The sequence below is a fragment of the Thalassophryne amazonica genome, chromosome 7, assembly GCF_902500255.1.
Source record: "Thalassophryne amazonica chromosome 7, fThaAma1.1, whole genome shotgun sequence".
Classification (NCBI taxonomy): domain Eukaryota; kingdom Metazoa; phylum Chordata; class Actinopteri; order Batrachoidiformes; family Batrachoididae; genus Thalassophryne; species Thalassophryne amazonica.
This window is the reverse complement of record NC_047109.1, coordinates 44,781,648-44,803,636: the sequence shown is the minus strand read 5'-3', so window position 1 is coordinate 44,803,636 and position 21,989 is coordinate 44,781,648. Positions and strand designations below refer to the sequence as shown.

Genomic DNA, 21,989 nt, shown 5'->3' with positions numbered 1-21,989 from the left:
CTGAAAAAACTTTGATAAAGCAACGCGCGCCGTCTCCAGCAGCGTCTCAAAGGATTTCAGCCGAGAGAGCTGGACCAGTGGTCACTCAAAGCCTGCCCACAGGCGGATGATGTCACAGACACGCGTGAAAAAACTCACGCATGCGCATGAGGATTCAAGCATGTTTGGTGTAATCGCACGTGATTCAAATCCATATAGTTTTTTTTTATATAAAACTGACGGTTAGTTTTCTAATAAACCTCGTATGTAGCGGTGACTGTGACCAGAATATTGCAGCTTATTACAGACAGCACCATTACTTGAAAGACGCTATGTAAAAATAGTCACAATCTTTAATAAAAATGGCTGTAGAAAAGAAAATGACTGTGCTAACTAAATACACCCAGTATCACCCAAAAGTGCAATGTTTTAAGGAAAAAATAAGACCAGATACAGCTGTCCAGCCATGGTGGTGTTGATGAGGCAGTGGTGGTAGAGGCTGTGGCAGTTTGCAGGCAAGCAGTCCAGGAGGACGGGGACATACAAGAAGCCCTACACCATCTGAAGCTGGAACTTGCAAGAGTGGAAGAACAGTTCACAGTGTTCAAGGAAGAAGCACGCTCTGTGTCTGATCTGTTTGCATTCTGGGATGAGTATATCACCATGGTGGAGCTGCTTCTTCAGTTCATAAGGGCTGAGAGAAGTGGCGACTGGAGCCTTCATTTGTCAGCAGCTGCAGCCATGATGCCACACTTCTTTGCCATGGACAGGCAAAACTACTCTCGATGGCTGCTTGTCTATCTGGCTGATATGAACCGCCTGGAGGAGACTCACTCTACCATTCACCAGGAGTTTGTCAATGGAAACCACGTAGTCAGCAGATCAAGCCAGCCATTTGCTCAGGTATGGACAGATATGGCACTGGAACAGTCAATCAATCTCGACTCCAAGACCAAAGGTGGAATAATCGACATTACTCAGAAACCTGGAGCTCTGGAACGATGGTTCCTGACCATCCACGAACGAGCTGTCATTACAGCATCCATGAAGGACATTTGTGGCCTGCAGGACTCTGATCGAGTTGGGACCCACAAAGAAGCTGCGACAAACAGACAAAAGAGGGATGAGGAAGATGTCAACAAAATCCTGTCAGCCATGACATCTGGGCTCATGACCGACCCCTTTTGCCTTGATGATCAAGATGATGGCGAGTCAAGGATACCACTCACAAACATCGCCAGTGCAGTGGTTATGCCAACAGATGTGGCAGAGCATCTGCTCCAAAGCTATGAGCTGGGTACCACACAGATGAAAACATATGTGGAGCAGCGACTGAACACCGATGAGGTCTCATTCTGGAATCCCATACCAACCCTGAGAATCAGGATGTTCAGCACCTTGGCCAAGAAGAAAGAAGTCAAGACATCAGATGACAAAATGATTACCGTCACAGCCGACAGAGATCTCTTTGGCCGTCTGATGATTTCAGCCAAGTCAAGACACCTTGACCTGAAAGAAGTCCTGGCACATGAGCTTTCTACAGTGCCATGCTCTCTTGCACACAACGATGGGAGTCTGAGAAAGACCACAAAAAGTGCACTCCTCACTGAGATGGAGAAAGTTGCAGACGTCCAGGAAAAACTTCCCGCACCCACTACAGGCATGGAAATTGCTCATCTCTTTGATATCATGGCTTCGGTCCAGATGGTTAAAGATGGTGGTGCAGCAACCTTTGGTGCACTGGCTTCCAAGCTTTACAACCTGATCACCTCATCACTAGGTCAGAATGGATGCACCTGAGTTGATGCCATCATGGATCAGTACAGGAAGAAGTCGATCAAAGCTGGAGAGAGGACAAAACGCGGGGCATCTACAGGCTTGGAGATAAAGATACAGGGCCCAAACACCCCAATCCCCAAACTGGACCAAATACATCACAAATCAGCAAAACAAAGTGAACCTTGCAATCTTCCTGGCAGAGAGCTGGTGTTCCATGGGCCAAGAGAAACTGCTACCAGGTCAGCAACTTGTCATCGCTGGTGGTTTCAAACAAGGCAAAAGGCCGTGCTGGTGACAAAAGGATCTTCTGAGGACCTACCAGCCTTGAGATCAGACCATGAGGAGGCAGACACGAGGCTGCTGCTTCATGCTGCACATGCCTCACAAACTCACAGCAGGATTGTGATCCAGTCACCAGATACGGATGTAGCTGTACTCTGCGCCACACACTTTGACAGCCTGAATTGTGATCAGTTGTGGTTTCGCACTGGTGTCAAAGACAAATTGAGATACATCCCTGTGCACAGTGTGGCTGCTGAAATGGGTCCAGACGTCTGTGATGCCTTACCAGGCCTACACGCCCTCACAGGGTGTGACTCCAACAGTTCCCTTTGCGGAATTGGGAAGAAGAAGGCTTTCACCGTGATTAGCAGGTCTGAAGAGCACCAGCAGAGTGTATCACAGCTGGGGAAAGATGTCACAGTGTCTGAGGATACAGTATCAGGATGTGAAGCATTTGTATGCAGCCTCTACACCAAGGACAGAAAAGCTGGTAGGAAAGTCAATGATGTCAGATACTGGCTTTTTTGTCAGCAGGGCCAGAGAAATGAGGGCTTGCCTCCAACATCAGACAGTCTTCTGCAGCACATCAAGCGAGCCAATTATCAGGCACTGGTATGGAGGCAAGCACTGGTGCCTGTGCAAGACGTGCCACCACCTGAGGACCATGGCTGAGTGAGACTTAAGCTGCGCCAACACTTGCATGACTTTGATGCACGCACTTGCACGCACGTTGTTGTGACGATCCCATCCGCTGTGTTCCCAGCTGGATGCTGTGCTTTGTTCCACTGCCTGCCACACTCTCTGCGCTGGATGCTGCGTATATAAAATAATTGTTTTGTAGCGGATTAATTATTTTCTCTGCAAGGTGTCTGTTGAAAATGGCTCTAATCGCTTCCTGAATCACCGCTCCAGCAGCACTGCTTGCACTGAATGAGCTGGAGAAATCATTTGGAGCAGTCTAAAAAGGTCATTATTTGTCATGTTTACATTGTCATGGCTTGGTAAAACAGTTGCATGTTCTTTCCTTCTTGTCTGCAAATGTAAAAGTATGTTTATGATAGATTTCACATCTTGATAGAATCCTTCAGATGAGCTGCACTCTGATGCGATCAGCTGACGCAACCACTTGCTCTGTTCACTTCTTCTTTACTCCACTTGAAGAGCTGCACATCACGCCACGTAGCACGACATTTGTGCATGAAGGATTTTTTGAACAATTGCATGCGCCGGCGCCCCTCTCACATTCAGTCTACACTTGTTAAAGATGAGTTTACTCACCTGCACGACAAATTGCGTGAATCAAAGTCATGTAAGTGTCAGTGGGCCTTTAGAAAACAGGCAGAGCAGGTGATCTCTCGGGGCAGGGACGATGACCCTTGCTATAAGTATAGGAGATTAATGTGTTCCACATCTATTTAGCAGTTACATTTAAGACATTTAAGAAACCCGCATCCATGATTTATTAGTGGTGAGTGATAGAATTTGATAGGCTCATTAATGATTCTTTGGACGGTCAGACAAAGAACTAAAAGCTAGCCACAGTTAATGAACACTTTTCACATTCCTTATGTAAACCTTCTGTTTCTACTTTTACTAAGGTCAGTTTTTGAACCGGTCTTTCTTGTGTAAGTATATTTGCCATATGGCTTCATTACAGCCTCTCTACATAAAAAGTGGTGGAGATGATGCGCGGTCCAGCTGCATGTGCACAGAGGCACAGAGACCTCTTTTTGGATGTTTATGCAACACACCACAGGACACGAAACACCGAGCTACAATGTCTGGCTGCAGCTGAACACAGTTGCGCACTGTCAGTTTCTTGATCTATAATCAGTCATCTTTTCATGCAGCAACCACAGCCTATCAAATGCTGTTCAAAGAGGTGCATCATTTGCCCTCACTATAAATGCCACATTTCAGAATGGCCCACAAGTTCTTAATAGGGTTTAAATCAGGTGAGGAAGGGCGCTGTGTCATTATTCTGCAATGTTTGAGGCCTTTCCTGTCTTCCCAAGCTGTGGAGTACTTGGATACTTGTGATGGTGTATTGTCTTGGGTAAAAATCATGGCCTTCTTGAATGATACAGGCATTTTCCTGGACCACTACTTGAAGAAAGTATCTTTTAAAACCTGGCATTAGGTTTGGGAGTTGATGTTTAAGTCCATTTTCAACCTGAAAAAGTCCAGCTAGGTCATTAATCATAGGTAACTGTCCATACCAGTACCCCTCCTTCACATTTGTGTTCCCGCAATGAGCCCATCCATCAGCTCGATCATTAGTCATTCTCATTTCATCTGTCCATAAAACCTTTCAAACATCTGATCTGTCTTCAGATATTTCTTGACCTGATCTTGATATTTCAAGAAATCAAGCTGTTGAAAAGAAGTGTTGTTTTTTGAAATATTTGTTGATTTTGAGTTGCTTTTTTTGTTGAAAAAGCCAGAACTCACTTTTCCTTTGTTAAACATTCACAGGGATTCACTTTTAAGTTGTTTGATGAAGAAGCCACTAAAATCTTCATTATTTGGAAGGGTCATCTTCTTATATCTGCTTTGATTTGTGCTGCCACTGCAGCTCATTATCGTACTGACATCTGCCACTGTAATAATTTGTTGCACAATACTAATATTAAAAGTTGTTTTTTCTTTTGGTTTCTCCAGCAAGTGATATTGACCAGATACAGACAGCTACTCCAGATCAACTAACACTTAGTATAACTGCTGCAGACTTTTCTTTGTTTTCACTGTGTAATTTTTTGCCTTTGTGATATGTTGGGATATTTATTATTACTGTGAAAACTGACTATTTCAAATTTACACTTCACTGACATTTGTATGATGAGGTGCATGAATTTTTACCATTTCAAATTTGAAATAAAAAAAAAAGAAACTTTCATTGGAGTTGGGGGTGGGGCTTGCAAATCTAGTGTGAACTTGATTAAAGAGAGTGGCGACATGACGAGTCGGAAAAAAAAGGTCACGTGACTCATGGTGCCATCCTGGGTTCAAAATAGCGTTCGCTGTTAATTTGTCTGCATATAAATCCAGCTTCTTTTTTTTTATTTATTCACTTAAAATGACGGGTTGCTGTGCACTTCGATGCACAAATAGACACAGCAAGGGCTTCAAGATGTACAGATTGTTGAGGGTCAAATTAGTCCATAATAAAGCATAATCCAGAGACGGAGAACTTTAAAACTGTCACGCACGTCATTGCATGACACGGAGTTAGAGCTGTGCAGCTACATAAATCAGGCTTTAAATTAATTAAATAAATCATCATAAATTGTAAATTTGATAGCTTAACTATTTTATAATTATTTTGATAACACTCGTAACTGGATGTGTTGCTGTATGTCGTTAAATTATTTAAAAAAATGTTGAAAACATTAAAGGTTCATTCAGTAGTTCAGCGCAGTTGGAACAAAAATGGCGCTGTGTTCTGAGTTGATGCCACTCTATAATCCAGGCACACTATGCAAATCCTCCCCCTGCCTTCACTGCCTTGCTTTGGAGGATTTGCCTATTTTAAAATGTCCTGATGATCAATCAATCAGCATTTATTTATAAAGCACTTGACAGCAGCCAGATGGTGTCCAAAGTGCTTTACAGTAAAAAACACAGATTCATAAAACTAAAACACACATACAACAGAGTAAAAACAGCACATAAAAACATGTCACCTCTCCACTAGGTGTTAAAAGCCAGCTAAAATAAATAATATGATATCCCTGCATTCAGGTTTGAGGTTTATTAATATTTTGGATTGACTGAGAGCACTGCATTTATCAAATAATAAAAGTAATACTCAGGAGGACAGTGCACCTTGCCTAATAATTGTGCATTCAGTGTACATTCCATGAACTGTAACATCAAACTAGAAAATATTACACTTGAGCACACTGTTCTTCAGCATCAATACCTGACCACTGACATAACAGTGGATTTCTTTCCTTTTATTTTTTGTTTAAACAAGGCTGAAGAATTCAACCTGTGTGTGTGTGGTTTGGGGGGCGTACATTGTTTTCAAAGACCAGAGAGCCCTGTAGAAGATCTTGGCAGACAGTCAAGGCAACCTTACGCCTTAAAAGGCATTGTTCCTGACAAAAGCTGTAAATGCCTCATCATGCTGATACAATCAATACATGGTTTGTGTTTTAAAATCATTGGAACACTTAATCATTACTGGCACATGGCTGGCTCTATCCTTGGCTGAGTCCATGCATATTTGGTTCATCTGTTTATTGTATGTGTTTGTGTTCACATTTTATCTGTGATACTGTCAGAACTGGAGCCTGCAATTGTATTGTGCAAGTGGTTTAAACATTGACTAATTCTTGTCATATTGTCCATTTGTTTCAGTAAGTGTATCGTGTTTTATGGAAGGCAACTTGTTTTGCCCAGTAAACAAAAAAAGTAATTCTTCTTTTAAATGTCTTAAATTTCCTCAAGCCCTTCCTTATTTAAGGAATAATACTATAGAAGACATTGACATACAGCCATATTGAGAAGATCTGTTAGTCTAAGCAGACCATTGGTTCACACGGGCCTGATTACATCTATCAAGGCGGTAATCTTTTCATCGTGACCGGTTTTTGTCTGTTTTGTAATGAATGGATTTCAATGAAATTTGATCAACAAATGGATAATGTTCCAGGAAATAAGTGATTCTGTTTTAAAGGTGATCTGGAAAATATCGTGGAACTGGGATTGAAAATATTTGGCACATAGCAACATATATGTCAAAATCCGGTGAGAAGATAGATAATGCCATAGAAAATGAGGGAGTTTATTTTGAATTTCACTCAGAATATATTTTGGATCCAGGATCTAGAATTTATGGATTAGCCACAAGTTAGGCACTGGCCAGGAGTCAGACACTGCCAAGATGGTGGCATTTGGCGATACCTCAGGTGAGCTTCAAACCAGTTCTTCTGAAAACCCATGGCTGACATCACAGAGGGTTTGTCCAATATTTATACATTATAGGGCCAACAACTTGGTGGGATGGCATGGATTCTCAGAATGTCCCAAAGAGTAGTCCGTTTGACTGAAGTGATGCCTTACAACAACCAACATAACACAAGCTACAAATAAACCCTGTTGTTGTAATTCACACTTGGATTCAATAAGTCCCTTCAGAGCCAGGATGTGTTTGATAGTTAGCTTCTTGGGCATGAAGCCAAATTGTTGTGGTTGCTGAGCTGGAATCAGCAGTCACTGGATCCTGTTCAGAATGGTCCTCGCATTTGTATGATTTTAAAATCTGTCTGTGTCACTGCAGAACTCAATGGTGCATATTCTAGATACGGAGGGGTTTGAGACCACATTTGGACCAAAGGCTCAAAGGAAGAGACCAAACATTTCGGGTGGGGATATGAAGGACCTCTTGGAGCAGGCCCAGGCATCAGCCCTGAGTTACAGTGCTGACAGAGACAAAGACTTGGTGACTGAGGATTCAGGCGTTCGGTAAGACTGTCAGCAATTAATGGTCACTTCAGCTAAAGCTGCATTTATAACTTTATTTATTCATTCAACAGTTGTTAATTAATACCTATATGTGAACAGGTTGTAACTTCACCTACAAAATGAGTCATTTTTCCTGAGTGGATTTCATGGGAAAATCTATTTGCTTTCATTCTCTGAGGCGTTCATGTGCGGTCCTGTGCTCCTTACCCTCTGCAGTGTGGCTAGAGAGGCCTATGGTTTGTAATGTGGAATCGACTGTGTGGCTAACAGCAGTCTGCTAACACAAGCAAATAGCCACCTCCCAGAAAAACACAGACTACAACTAAGACAAAAATCAACAGTGTCCAAAAATTAATGTACCTGCTTGAAGCCCGTTAGGCCAAATAGGAATACGTTTGACATTGGGCGAAAATACAAATTACATAGGCTTTTGAAAAATGGAGGGGCATCAGTTTGGTTTTGGGTGTCAGAACTGAGTCTCAGTTGACTTTCATACTCTTCACCAGGTAGGCTAATATCAGTAGAAAAACATGTGAACATAGTGTGATTTTGTATTTTTGTTGGCTCAAGTTGGAAAACATTCACTTGCCTGTAAATCAGCCAGTTAACCAGCTGCAAAAAATAATAAAACTAGGCACAGTGCATAGATTTTGTTTCTATGATGGCAATACACCGCTAACAGCAAGTGTATAGCATCATTCATTCATTATGCCCGTTGCTCCTCCTGAATCATAGGGTGCTGACAACAGTCCTTGGTCCTGGGCTGCCCTCTCCAGTTGTTTCCAGGGCATCCGCTGTAAAACTTGTTTATGAAAGTGTATAAAAATACAATCATAAAACCACAACACTTACCAGCAGCATTTGGAGTCTGTCCATTCTGCTCCTGTAGGGGATATTTTCTGTCCCAATTGGGATGTTTTGTGGTATGTATCATACAACTCAGTCAGTCGGCCCTGTTGTCTTCAGTATGTCACATCTCTGTTTCAACAGAGATTGAATGCTCACTTAAGAGTGTTATCACATACATGGACACACACTTAGAGAGGAAAAGATGAGGGTCAGGTATTGGTCAGCTGCAGTCTGAAACCTCACCACTAGGTGACATTGTGAGCGCCATAATGCAGCTTAAGATGTTTAGCTGTTTACATTCAGTTTAATTTTCTTTTGTTCACATTTTGAAACAGAGAAGAAGTACGTGAAGAAATCTTCAAAAAGGGTCAGTCCAAGAGGATTTGGGGAGAACTTTACAAGGTGTTGTTATTTTCAGTATTATGCTACAAGCTTATCAGAAATATACAATTAATTAAGAATTTAGAAGTAATTTTTGGTTGTTTTGTGGCCATAGGTAATTGATTCATCTGATGTCATCATCCAAGTGCTCGACGCACGGGATCCCATGGGGACACGCTCCCAGAACATAGAAACCTATTTGAAGAAGGAGAAACCCTGGAAACATCTGATCTTTGTTCTCAACAAATGTGATCTAATCCCTACCTGGGTCACGGTAAAACATTTAGAATAACGTATGATTTGTGTGTTGTCATAAGATTTTGATGGATTGAGTCTTTTCCTCAGTATTAAATTGCATAATTTATCTTTCTCTCAATCTCTGTAATTTTGAACCAGAAACGGTGGGTAGCTCTTCTTTCCCAAGAGTACCCCACTTTGGCCTTCCATGCCAGCCTCACCAACTCTTTTGGGAAGGGATCCCTTATCCAGCTGCTCAGGCAGTTTGGCAAGGTGAGCATTTGTCATTTTTAACATATCTTTAATTTTCCATAGAGCTGGAGTCATCAACCCTATTCCTAGAGATCCCCTGTCCTGCATGTATCCCATAATCTTACTTGCTTAAACCACATCTGATTTTCCAGTCTGGTGTTTCCTGCTCTTCAAAGGATGAGCACACCTGACTTAATTCTGCCCATTGCGTATAGTCATCTATGAACCCCTCGAGAAGGTGTACCATCATTATTGCTTTATTTTGCTTAGATTTACAGTCGGCCACCTTCAATTGTGTTGTAACTGTTGCAGTGTTTATGAAGTGTGTTTAAAATTCAAAGAAATAACTAAACCAGACTGGACAAACTACGTAATAAATAATAAATGCGTACTTTGTAATAGAATCATATCCCGCTGATTTTACTTCTCCTGAAGTGGCACGCAGCAGTCACAAAGAATATTGTCCTGGTGTCCGACGAGACTTCAGGCTTCACACAGCTTCGCAGTCGTTGATACTCACAAGTTCCATGTGACCGTCAGTAAGCACCCAATTGTCATAATCACATTGTTTTTCTTGACTTTTTTCCTTTCTTTTTTGTCGAGGCATCGCTAATGGTTAGCATTGCTTCATGGTCACGCCCTTTCAAAATCAGAAAACTTGTGCAGATTTTTCATAGCCACGTAGATATAAAACATAATTTCCAGCTGCTGCAAAGTGAAGCTATTGATGTGCGAAAGTGACTGAAGGTTGGCTGTCAGGGGAAAGAAAAACACAAAATGTTGGCGATGAAATTCATTCTGTGTCGATTTCACCTATATGCAAAAGAGAGAATTAATTAGCAATGGATGGATTATGAAGAGGTGGAAAACATTCAGGGCAGGTGATCTCCAGGAGCAGGGTTGGAGGCCTTTGCCACAGAGCAAAACTATTTGTTCATCCATCAGTCAAGACAAGTGACGGTTTTTATTCGTTCATGTCATTGTTAATCAGTGGTATCATCATGAATGTGACAGAGCTGTGTTACTGCAATTGAGGAATTGTTTTTACTTTCCATGATGTATTGATTGGTGTGTTGGTAATATTACAAAAAAGTCTAACTTTGATGAAATGATAGTATTACGTCAGGTAGCTCAGTGGGTGAGTAGTATATGTACACCCTGTCCCAATCCACTGAGCTACAAGGGGCAATTGAGAAGTTTTGAACCTGACTCAGAAAAAGTAGGGTATGGTTGTCCATCTTTTATATGTTGGGAAACCAACATAGTTGCTGGGAGTCTCTGTGGTTTTAACATTGAAATAGAATGTTCTACTTTGGATTACCATATTTTAGAGAGTATAAGTCACAGTTTTGTTTTGTTTTTTGTTGTTGTTTGTTTGTTTGTTTGTTTGTTTTTATTACTAGTTTTGGAGGCCCTGTGACTTATACTCCGTTGCAACTTATATACTGAGAATTCACAAGTTTGTTATTAAAAATCATAATTATAATGACTATTTATGTTGAACTTTCCCAAGAATGTCCTAAACAAAATAAACTCCAATAACAAAAGAGTAAATGCCAGTAAGAAAAAATACACTATAACAATGCACAAAAATCCCAAATGTAAGAGCTCATAACAGACACTGTGTACATGTTTTCTGGATGAAGAAAATGTCACATCCTAATGTCAACGTCACCACTGTTTCCCCTATAATACTGCAAACCTGGCAGGCCACCAGGCCACAAATATGTCATTCTTAAATGACACAGACAAAATAACAACAAAAAAAAAATGCTAGCTATCTTTTAATTTGGAAATAGAAAGTAATTTTGTTGCACCCATAATGCTCCCATCAGCACCGTAGTGGTGTCTGTATAGTGATGTTGCATGCATAAAAACCATGTGAAATAAAAATGGATGACTTTTCCCCTCAAAATCCTGCACACAATGCCCCATAGTGACGGTGTGAACAAAGTTTTTGGGAGATGTTGGCAAATTTATTTAAAAAAAAAAGACAGCAACTATGAAATCACGTATTCCCAGCCTTTGCCATGAAGCTCAGAATTGAGCTCAGGTACATCGAGTTTCCACTGATCAACTTTGAGATGTTTCTACAGCTTAATTAGAGTCCACCTGGGGTAAATTCAGCTGACGACATGATTTGGAAAGGCACACACCTGTCTACATATAAGGTCCCACAGTTGACAGTGCATGTCAGAGCACAAATCAAGCATGAAGTCAAATAATTGTCTGTAGACAGGATTGTTCTTGAGCTCCAGCATTTCTCTGTGGAGAAAGGAGAAACTTTCAGAAGGACAACCATCTCTGCAGCAATCCACCAATCAGACCTGTATGGTAGAGTGGCCAGACAGAAGCCACTCCTTAGTCAAGGCACATGGCAGCCCACCTGGAGTTTGCCAAAAGGCACCTAAGGGACTCTCAAACCATGAGAAACAAAATTCTCTTGTCTGATGAGACAAAGATTGAACTCTGGTGTGAATGCCAGGCGTCCTCCCTACAGTGAAGCATGGTGGTGGCAGCATCATGCTGTGGGGATGTTTTTGAGCATCAAAAGCTGGCAGACTAGACAGGATTGAGGGAAAGATGAATGCAGCAATGTACAGAGACATCCTGGATGAAAATCTCCTCCAGGGGGCTCTTGACCTCAGACTGTGGTGATGGTTCATCTTTCAGCAGGACAATGTCCCTAAGCACACAGCCAAGATATCAAAGGTGTGGCTTCAGGCCAACTCTGTAAATGTCCTTGAGTGGCCCAGCCAGAGCTCAGACCTGAATCAGATTGAACATCTCTGGAGAGAAATCTGAAAATGGCTGTGCACCGACGCTCCCCATCCAACCTGATTGAGCTTGAGAGGTTCTGCAAAGAGGAATGAGCCAAACCCGCTGAAGATAGGAGTACCAAGCTTGTGGCAGTGGCAGCTGGTGCTAGAAAATTTAACGGGAGTGCACCTTTGCTTCTGTTTTGCATTGGGTAGTCCTTCAAGGTGCTGCTGAGGGCGTCTTCAGGTGGTGTGGTACTGTGTGAGCGTGTCTCCTTGCAGCAAAGTGGCACTGATGAGATGGTTTATGAAGGAGAATTGTTACCTTGTGTGGCCTAATACAGTGTTGCAGACTTGCAGAGAAGATTTTTAAAAAACTGAATAAAGAGTAGCTTTTAGTACCAACAAACTAAAGTTTAAGCTGCTCCCATAAAATAAAGCTTTAATTTTTTTCACTTTCACCATTTTAAATACATTCCTTGTCAACTGAACAGCATTCTGTTTTGTTCGAGATGTCTCATGGATCACGTTTTTAAGCACAAATATAATTTTATCTAAGTGCTTTAAACCTAAAGGTAAAACTATGCAATCCATTTTTGTATAGATTTACAGTAAAAAGTACAAAAAACAAAAACAAAGGGAAAAAAAAAAACAATTTACAAGCATGCACCACAAGAGTGCAGACAGCTCACACCAGCGGACCTATTCTCACAACAACGGAGGCTGTCAGCCTGAGAATACTGATTTCTTTCCTCAGCTGTGATCTTCTGATGGTTCTGTGGACTCAGGACTCAATGTCACGATGAAGTCCACCAAGCCACGGAAAATCCCAGGGTTGTCTGAGCTCTCGTTCTCATCATGGTCTCTTAAAGCCAACTCAAAGGCTCCACAAAATTTAACACAGTCTCTTATTTTACGCAGAATGTGTTGATTTTTTTTTGGTCACATCTTCGTTGTGCCTCCTGATGCCACTTTTGTAGCCTTCATTGAGCTGTTCAGCTATGCTGTGTGCTGTCCAAAAAAAGTCAGCCTTAAACAGTTGTCTCGATGAATTTGTCTACTCTTGTGCCATTTGCATTACTCAGGGAGGTGCTTTAGGCCTCTGACCCCGGCTGTGGTGCCAACAGTTTGAAACAGCAAACGGGAAGCCTGTTTGCCAGGAAGCAGCCTGCTAACCGGTCCCACTTAACATAGCATGAGGAGTGGGAGAAGTCGTAGCTCACCGCCAGTCACTTGCGTGCAGCTGTATCTTTAAGTTGGGTCAGTCAGGTCCAAGCTCCTTTACAGTCCTTTTATCTTCCAGCAAATGCCTTGAGAACGGGTTATTTTGTAATGAAATAACCAAGTTTTCTGCGGATCCACGGTAGGATACCAGTATTGGAGAGAAATGGCCTTTTCTTTTGTGGATTTTATTGGCGATTTGCAAACCAAGATAGTGCATTACCACCACCAACTGGCACATACAATAATTGCGCATGTGGAAATGACCTGCTGCAGTGGCGTTGTGTATATGATTGACAGCACTAGTTGTCTAGTCACATGAGGAAAAGAAACACTAAAACAATACAATTCGCTGTCAATAAAAAATGGGAGTGTCCTGGCACAGTTCTGTGTGCCCTGAAGGCATAATTGAGGCGGCCAATCAGAGAGAAGCATCAGGTCACATGCTGGGCAAAAGTTCAAGGCTTGGGGTTGGCTGCTGTTAGACCGGCAGTTAATAAATGACATTTTCAAAACATCGTAGTTATTAATCCATACATTGATAAACCCCTTTTATTAAATGACAGGTGCTGACAGGCTATCATTTTATGGTAAACGTAAATGCTTATTTCCATTCTTTAATATAATATAATGACATTTTGCTATGTTTGTAGATTTCCCTCTGTCAAATTGCAGAGGGGGCTGCGCCCCCTATAAATTAACTCTCACTGGCTTGTGGCATAATATTCTAGGAGACTTGCCAAAGATGGATGAGCAAAGGGTGTGAATACTTATGTACATGTGAATTCTTAATTTTTTGTTGTTGTTTTTAATAAATTTGTAAAAAAAAAAAAAAAACTTTTCATGTTGTCATTATGGGGTGTTTGTAAGTACAATTTTGAGGGGAAAAAATAAATTTACCCCATTTTGGAATAAGGCTGGAACATGATAAAACGGGGGAAAAGTGAAGCCCTGTGAATCCTTTCCCTATGCACTATATCTGTTAGTGGAAAAGCAAGGATGCAAGGGTGGATTTGGTTAAATGTTAACCCTCTGGAGTCGTCTGATGCATCTCCACGTCAGAGTCGCATGACAGAATTCAATGGATGTAACATCTAACCTATAGCACTCTGAGTCTCCGTTTGAATGTGCGTTGGAAGTGCAGGCTTCCAACTATATACCAGCTTTTAAATTCTGTTGATAAGCCTACTATAAATTGAATCATGAAATGCACAGTATTTTCCTGAATATTATGGTCATTTTTTGTGCAAATATTTGCTGAAATGTGCACCAAATGGGACTCTCATTTCCTTGTTGAGCCAGCTCCATCGGGCTGCAGGAGAGTGGGGTGTAAAAAAAGGTGCCCACTTTATCATTGGTGAAAAAAGGCATGACCTAAATCAATCAAATTCACCAACCCCATGTAGGGTGATCACCAGTGGGGGTGGTTGCTGAGGGCATTCTGGTGAAAACCACCAAAGGCAGACTAAAGTACCAGCACTGCCTCCAGGTGGACAACAGGAGGAGTGACGCTCCTGTGGTGGGCGAGCCCTGTGTCACCTCTGTCTTGATTTTGGACAGGATTTGTTTGGGTTTTTTTTTTTTGTTTGTTTGTTTGTTTGTTTTTTTGAGTGGCACAAATAATTTGTGTTGCATCTTATTGTTTTGTAAATAGCTGTACAAAAATGACATGACAAAATATTTATACAAATGAGCATTTACTGCATTTTAATGCAAATAGTTGTATATAATTTTGTTGTTTGCTACATTTGTACATATGTTTTTGAAATTTACAATTTTCTGAGTTATAAAAATGGTTTGTTAAACATGTTTGGAAAACAAAAACAAACAAAAAAAAATTCTATTTGGATATGTTTTTGTGTTAATTTAGATTCACTGTGTTAATACAGTTTATCAAAATGAAAAAAACGTAAAAAAGGTAAATTATGAAGGTAAAACCAAAAGCAGCCAATTATACCCTGGACCCCTGAGGGTTAAAATGCCTTGCCATAAGCACTTGCAAAGTTCATCATTCAAAAGGAGGACTGGATTTCTTTTGCGCTTTTCCATCAGGCAGATGCTTAAAATGCTTTACAGTGATGCCTCGCATTTACAATATAGACACAGACAGGGAGCATGAGCAGGATTCAAACCGAGATCTATATATTAGCAGTTCAGCTCCTTATCCACTGAGCTACCTGCTCATCAAATTGATTTTTGAGTGTCTGTGGTTTGAAGGTTGGGACAGTGGCTGATATCTCCCTTTTCTCATTGTCCACAAAATCCAGTATTGAAGTATTACATAAGTAAAACAAACAAAAAAAACTTCTGTCTTTTTCAGTTTGTCAGATGAGGCATGATTACTGCCAAGTACATTATAAAATCACACAGTCTCTGTTTGCATCCTGATAATGGTGCCATAAGGTATCAAAAACTAAAGAAAGCAAGATGCTGGTTTTGTACTTTAACTTTGAAAGAAGGGTAAACAAGGCAGTGCCACCATGTTTGAAACTTCACTAAAAATTTTTTTTCAGTTTTGTGACTTCCAATATATTAACCCATTTATGCCCAGATTTTTTTTTATAAGTGGAAAAAGTTGCATTAGTACCTTTGAGATTTTTTTATTGTTAGTAGAAAATGACAGTGATACACTTCGGCAACAATTGTTGCCAATGGGGCAAAACAGGTTAAATGCTTCAGTGTCATTACCATATTAAAACAGATTTTTAAAATAAACATTACAGATCGTTTCTGGAAATATGACTCCAGTCACAATTTTTACACCATTGCACTTTTATTCAGCTAAGATTATTTGTTTTGGAACTTATTCTGCCCTTAAATTTAAGAACTAAAAGACATCTCTTGACATTTAGTAGGTGAAAACTGATCTTGGCAATAGACCACAAGACCATTTGAGGCTTGCATGAAAATTCCCATATCGTGATGCCATGGTGAAATTTTTCTCCATAGCAAGGAAGATCAGCAACTGTTTCATACTCACTGTCTTCCTGGTGTGCCGCTTTTGCAAATTTCATAGGTTACATTTATTATCCAGTAAATTTTTTCTCAAATTTCATTCAATGAGAATTAAGTTCTTCGCTCGCTACTTTAGTGTTTCTCAGTACATGGTTTCCTCATCCTGGTCTACGTGCCTGGTGATTAAAATTTTTTTCAGTGAGTACCACTGGGCCTGCAAAAAATTGGAGAGGTTGCACACTGTAGACATACCATGTTGTTTTAAGAAACATAACAATGACCTTTTTTTAAATCATTTTCAGCTCCATACAGACAAGAAACAGATAAGTGTGGGATTCATTGGATATCCTAATGTGGGAAAGAGCTCAGTCATCAACACACTGCGGTCTAAGAAGGTCTGCAACGTAGCACCGCTTGCCGGTGAAACCAAGGTACGATACAGGTATCTCCTGAACTTTTCAGCTTGACTCTGCAAAGCATTTTCTGGTAGCGATGCACCGATCCACAATTTTTCACTTCCGATCAGATCCTGATACCTGAATTTGGTTATCTGCTGATACCGATACTTTTATGATCCGATACCAGAGCTCTCTTTGCTTTAATATTATTATCAATTTTATATGAGCCTTTCAACAGTAAAATAAATGTATCATTATCGATGTTCACGAGCAGGATTTTAATGGAGACTTTTCCCTTTCAGCGGACAAAATCTCGGTTCGCTGTCTTCCTCGGTTGCATGCTGAGCTGGCATTTTAGAGCCTCAGGACAGTGAAGCGGCTAACTTTTTAGCACACATTTTCAGCCACAATTCCATTAATTTTTCGCACCAATTTGTGCTTGATGAACACACAATTTGAACCAGAGAGCCGGGCAGAAATTTGCTGCTAACCACAGCTATAACACTGTGGAAGGAGCTCCCTCGAACAGCTCGGCTTCAGAAAACCTCCCCCCTCCTCCTCCTGCTATGCAGTAAACAATGCAATACATGAATTACGTCGGTTTTGTAACTCAATACCAATTTCTGGATTACTGTGAAACCTACCATGATATTTAAAGAGACGGTCACATATTCATTGACTTGGAAATGTTTCATGTATCCATCCCCTGACTTGTCTGAAGAAAACTGGCAATTAAACTGATTATATACAATTATTATACCAAAGCGTTCCATTGCTTATACAACCAATCATCTTAGCTTTTATATGCTGAATTAATTTATATCAAGTTGCAGAGATTTGCTTTCAGTTTGAGGTTAAAGACGAGAATTTGACATTTTTATTTTTTGTATTTGAAGTGTCATAAACCTATTAAAATATGTGAAATACCAAGTGGTCCAATACATTTGGAGGGCACTGTATTTCATGGCTGTGAAAACTCAGTCGATTTCATCATTGGGGGGGTGCTAGTGTTTAACTCTGTAATTGTGATAGTCACTGACTTTTTTAAATGTCTATCGCACAGTGTTCTTTTTTTACGACGTGCAAGTTTTATAAGTCCACAGTGGTCCGCGGACACTGATCCATGTGTTAGAGATACAAATCAGTGTCCTCGGATCCGCGGAGTTTCAAGGAGAAAAAGGCTGGCTGTTGCGACAGTTGTCGTAAAGCGGGACTGGTTGGTTGCTGCGGCAGACATTGCAAACCTTTAGAGCTCTAAAGTTTTTACAAGAAGAATTGTGCAACACGTGTGTGTCACGGACCAACGTCGGACAGAGAGAAGATGGTGAGAAAGACTGTTTGAAAAAGTCTGATAAGGACAAGAATCCATGGAATTGTCGCTGGCTTCATGAACACAGATGCGAACTATGTCATCAGGAAACACGGTAAGAATTTTTCTCTTTCTGGAAATAAACATTGTGCTGTTCAAACAGGATTTTAGAAAAGATTATGTGACTTTTCATTAGTCTAGACTTTCTTTCATTGGAAAAAAAGACTGGCTAGGAATGGATTTACATTAATTTACACAAGAATATAAATGAGTTTTTATTAATGTAGACTTTTTTCATGGGAAAAAGACACTTGGCTTTGAGTGGATTTACAGGAATTTACACAAGAATATGTTGCTTTTTTACTATAATGTATGTTATTGTTATTTTATCATGATTTTCAAAATATTCTCCAAGCTTTAGCTGTGGTTTTTGAAATGCTTAAACAGTCTTTTCAGTCTTCATGAATTTAATTGTTCTGAGTTAATGCATAATTCGGTTTACAATTAAAAGGAAAATCATTCCAGGTCCTACTTCCACGTCATATACTGTTATTTCAACATGATCATTGACGGTTCAAATAAAAGGTTGACTCTAGGGTCATTTAAATATGCACTAATTTTGAGATTTTTTGTTCCAGGAAATGCTGAAAATGTATCATTAAATAAAAAATTTATTTGGTTTCTGGGATCCCACGGGGCCTGAGATCCCGGCTCATGCGGGCGTATGCCCCTCAGACCCCTTGCAAATTTTCCTCGGATTTCACAGTTTTCATTTCACAACCCTGGTATTTACTTTCATTTTTCAACCCATTCCCTACCCCCAAGAAATACACACACACACACACCCTTATGGGAAAGTATCACAGAAGAAGCTAAAATTTTGAAATATATGAAAGTGAAATGATTTGGCTCCATAAATATATTTCTGTTGTAGGTATGGCAGTACATTACATTGATGCGACGCATCTTTCTCATCGATTGCCCAGGTGTTGTCTATCCTTCAGAAGATAGTGAAACAGATATCGTCTTGAAAGGAGTGGTAGGTGGTTCATGGTTTATGAGGTGGCTCATTAAGGACGTTTAAAAAAGACACTTAGAGTTCCTCTCCTCTGTTCACAATCATAAAGGTTCAAGTGGAGAAGATAAAGAATCCAGAAGAGCATATTGGGGCCGTATTGGAACGAGCCAAGCCAGAATACATCCAGAAGACGTACCGAATACCTGCTTGGAGCTCTGCCGAAGATTTCCTTGAGAAGCTGGCCTTTCGCACTGGGAAACTGTTGAAGGTCAATGATTTGAATCTTGCCGTTGCACATTAGGTCTTCAAATGTCTCATATGTTTTTGTGAAAGTCAGCTATAAATATTCTGTTCTGAGTAACTTAGAGAATACATGTACAGTATTTGTATATGCACATGTAGATTTCTGCAGATGTGAAATTTAAGATACACATTACATTTAATATCATTATAAGTGTGAGCGAAACTCTGAAATAAAATAGTTAAAGGAATGTGTGCACACTCAAAGGTTAGTATTAATCTGACTGAATTACAGATGTACATGGACTCTACATCTGTTCTTTTTCACTTTGTAGACTTCCATTATGTACATTACAAAAACATCAGTACTCAAAAACAAACATTTGTCGATTATAAGCATATTTTGTCTTGACAAAAGGACTTGAAACAACTCAGACTCTTGATATGTAAGAGAAAATAGAGAGTGAAGTGAGATTATCTTACTAAGATTTCAGTTTTTGCAGTGCAAATAATAAATGTATACATGAATCACAAGGTTAAATCTTAAACATTCTTATTGTGCAGGGAGGTGAGCCAGACCTCAACACAGTCTCTAAAATGGTGTTGAATGATTGGCAAAGAGGACGTATCCCCTTCTTTGTGAAACCACCTGGTGTTGAGGGGGATCAGGAGGTAAGGGTTAACAGAGTAGCTGTCATTCTCACCTTAAAATTGTGTCTTGTTTGGTGTTGATTTAATGACTTTTTCTTGTTCCTTTTTCTTTACCCCTTAATAACACCAGGAGCTGTTGCCTGTTGAAGAGCAGTCAGAAGTACTTGAGAATGTGCAGGAAGAGCAGGATGGCATGTCAGCAGAACATAAACAGCAGAGATTGAAGGAACAGGTCCAGAATATTTTGACTAATGTGCGACAGAACTTTGGGAAGATCAACGTGGCACCCGAGTTCAATGAGGAAGACTTGGTTCCTGTAGATATGCCTGACCTGAATTTATCTGATTTGTCTGACTCCAATGGTGAGGAAGATGAAGAGGAGGAGGGAGATGATGAAGACAGGACCACTGCTGAATCAGTTGATGGAAAAACTCAAGTCTCTGAGGCCACATCCACTCAGACTGGCACCTCAAACAACAAAAGTTCATGTGAGGTGATCCGTGAGCTGGATACGAAGATCGCCAAGTACAAGCAGTTCCTGGACCGGGCTAGATCCAAACGCTTCTCTGCAATCCGGTCAGTCTGCTGTTACCAAATCCCACTTACGTATTGTTATTTGTTCAACATACTTTTCCTCATGTCATTTAAACATTGAAGTAGCACAAGGGTGTTGGGAGATGCTGTTCATTTTCTGTGATCCATGCTGCCCAGTCTCTTGGCTTTGTTAGGTTGTCAGGATCAGTTGCCTGGCTCCATTACATTTGCATGCCATTGTGTTGTTGAATGTGCACCAGTTTAATCTCACGTACTGAAGAACAAAGTGAAATTCTCCAATAACTCTGAGCTTTACCTCGTTACTGTTTATTTCAGCATAAACTGGTATGAGTAAACTGTTTGCGTTGTTGGGTAGGAAGTGACTCTTTGCTTTTCTCTGAACAGGATACCAAAGGCACTCTCTGACAAAGTGTTCACAGATGTCAAGACTAAACAAGCCCTGGCTGCCAAGCAAACACAAAAGAAAGGTAGTCTTATCAAAATGTTTTGGAAAACTTAATAATCTAATTGTTTTTACCTTTCCTGCTTCACACACATTTAGAAAACCAAATTAGGGGAAAGATTGCAGTCATCAAATTTGCCCTTTTATGATAATGATAAGAATCTACATTATGATAGCCATGTGACCTCTGTGTGCGTGTTCGGCTTCGATCACGCAAAAACTGGGGACAGCTGGTATTTGCCGTTTGGCATGCTTATGTATTTTGGGTCAAGGATGAATGCTGCGAAAACAGAAAGTTGATTGGACAAATATTTTTGGAGAAATTAGCAATTTTAGCTAACTAATCAATGGATGTTGTGCTGCAATAGATCAAGGGAGTTTGGGGTTTTGAGGTTTTAAATGTTATTCTGATTGTTAGTTTAAGAGTGTTGTTAGTATTATTGATTATTGTGTTTTTGTAGTTCAATTGGTTTAGTCACTTTAGTTAAGTGTTGCTGTTACCATGAGTGACTTAAGTGTCATGTTGGTATCATAAGTTAAGTTTATTGCTTTTAATGTCTTCAACCACGGTCTGTTTGTCAAATTAAAAGAACCTGCTTACAGCAGAGTGCAGAATAACTGCTGTGTATGCATGTGTGCGTGCGATTTTGATCACACACAAACTGTGGGGAGCTGACATTTGCCGTTTGGTATGTTTATGTATTTGAATCAAGGATGATTAATATTTTTTAGAGAAGCTACATATATTAGCTAATGCTGAACAATGGACATTAATATTTACATTCTGGACTCACACGCCATTCCAACAGGGGGAAGTAAACCATCTATATATTAAAAGCATTGGTGCGTATTGTGATTTTCAGTGATGTTCAATGTAAGTACATAATATAATTGGAAATATGTTAAAAATACATGGATGACACAAGAAAATGAAAACACACATTTCCATTGTGGTCCATTTAAAAATCAAATGACAAAATATAAGTTAAAATAGTAATAATAATAATAATAGTGTGTATATCATAAGAAGAACCTAAACAATTTATAAATATATTAAGACAGTAAATTAACATTTAAAAATAACATAATTATCATGAAATAAAAAGGTTGAGTTCTTCAAAATACTGTTGAGGGCTAAGGTTCTAAAGACATTCTGGACTCTCACGCCATTCCAATTCATTACACAAGCTTTGCTTAATTTATTACCACCCTT

At 40.1% G+C, this 21,989-nt stretch overlaps 1 protein-coding gene across 2 annotated transcripts in view; it reads left to right on the top strand.

Annotated features, from left to right (window-relative positions):
* The window catches only part of gnl2 (guanine nucleotide binding protein-like 2 (nucleolar)), a 56,172-nt gene that overhangs the window by 23,173 nt on the left and 11,010 nt on the right, over nucleotides 1–21,989 (top strand). Inside the window, exons 5-14 of one of the 2 annotated variants that reach the window (XM_034174095.1) lie at nucleotides 7,325–7,509; nucleotides 8,694–8,760; nucleotides 8,855–9,013; nucleotides 9,136–9,249; nucleotides 16,466–16,594; nucleotides 18,805–18,909; nucleotides 18,998–19,156; nucleotides 19,693–19,800; nucleotides 19,910–20,355; nucleotides 20,719–20,801. In XM_034174095.1, coding sequence (XP_034029986.1) covers nucleotides 7,325–7,509; nucleotides 8,694–8,760; nucleotides 8,855–9,013; nucleotides 9,136–9,249; nucleotides 16,466–16,594; nucleotides 18,805–18,909; nucleotides 18,998–19,156; nucleotides 19,693–19,800; nucleotides 19,910–20,355; nucleotides 20,719–20,801 — 1,555 coding nt within the window. Of the gene's footprint in view, nucleotides 1–7,324; nucleotides 7,510–8,693; nucleotides 8,761–8,854; nucleotides 9,014–9,135; nucleotides 9,250–16,465; nucleotides 16,595–18,804; nucleotides 18,910–18,997; nucleotides 19,157–19,692; nucleotides 19,801–19,903; nucleotides 20,356–20,718; nucleotides 20,802–21,989 lie in introns of both variants that reach the window. The other variant, XM_034174094.1, reaches the window with a different exon arrangement.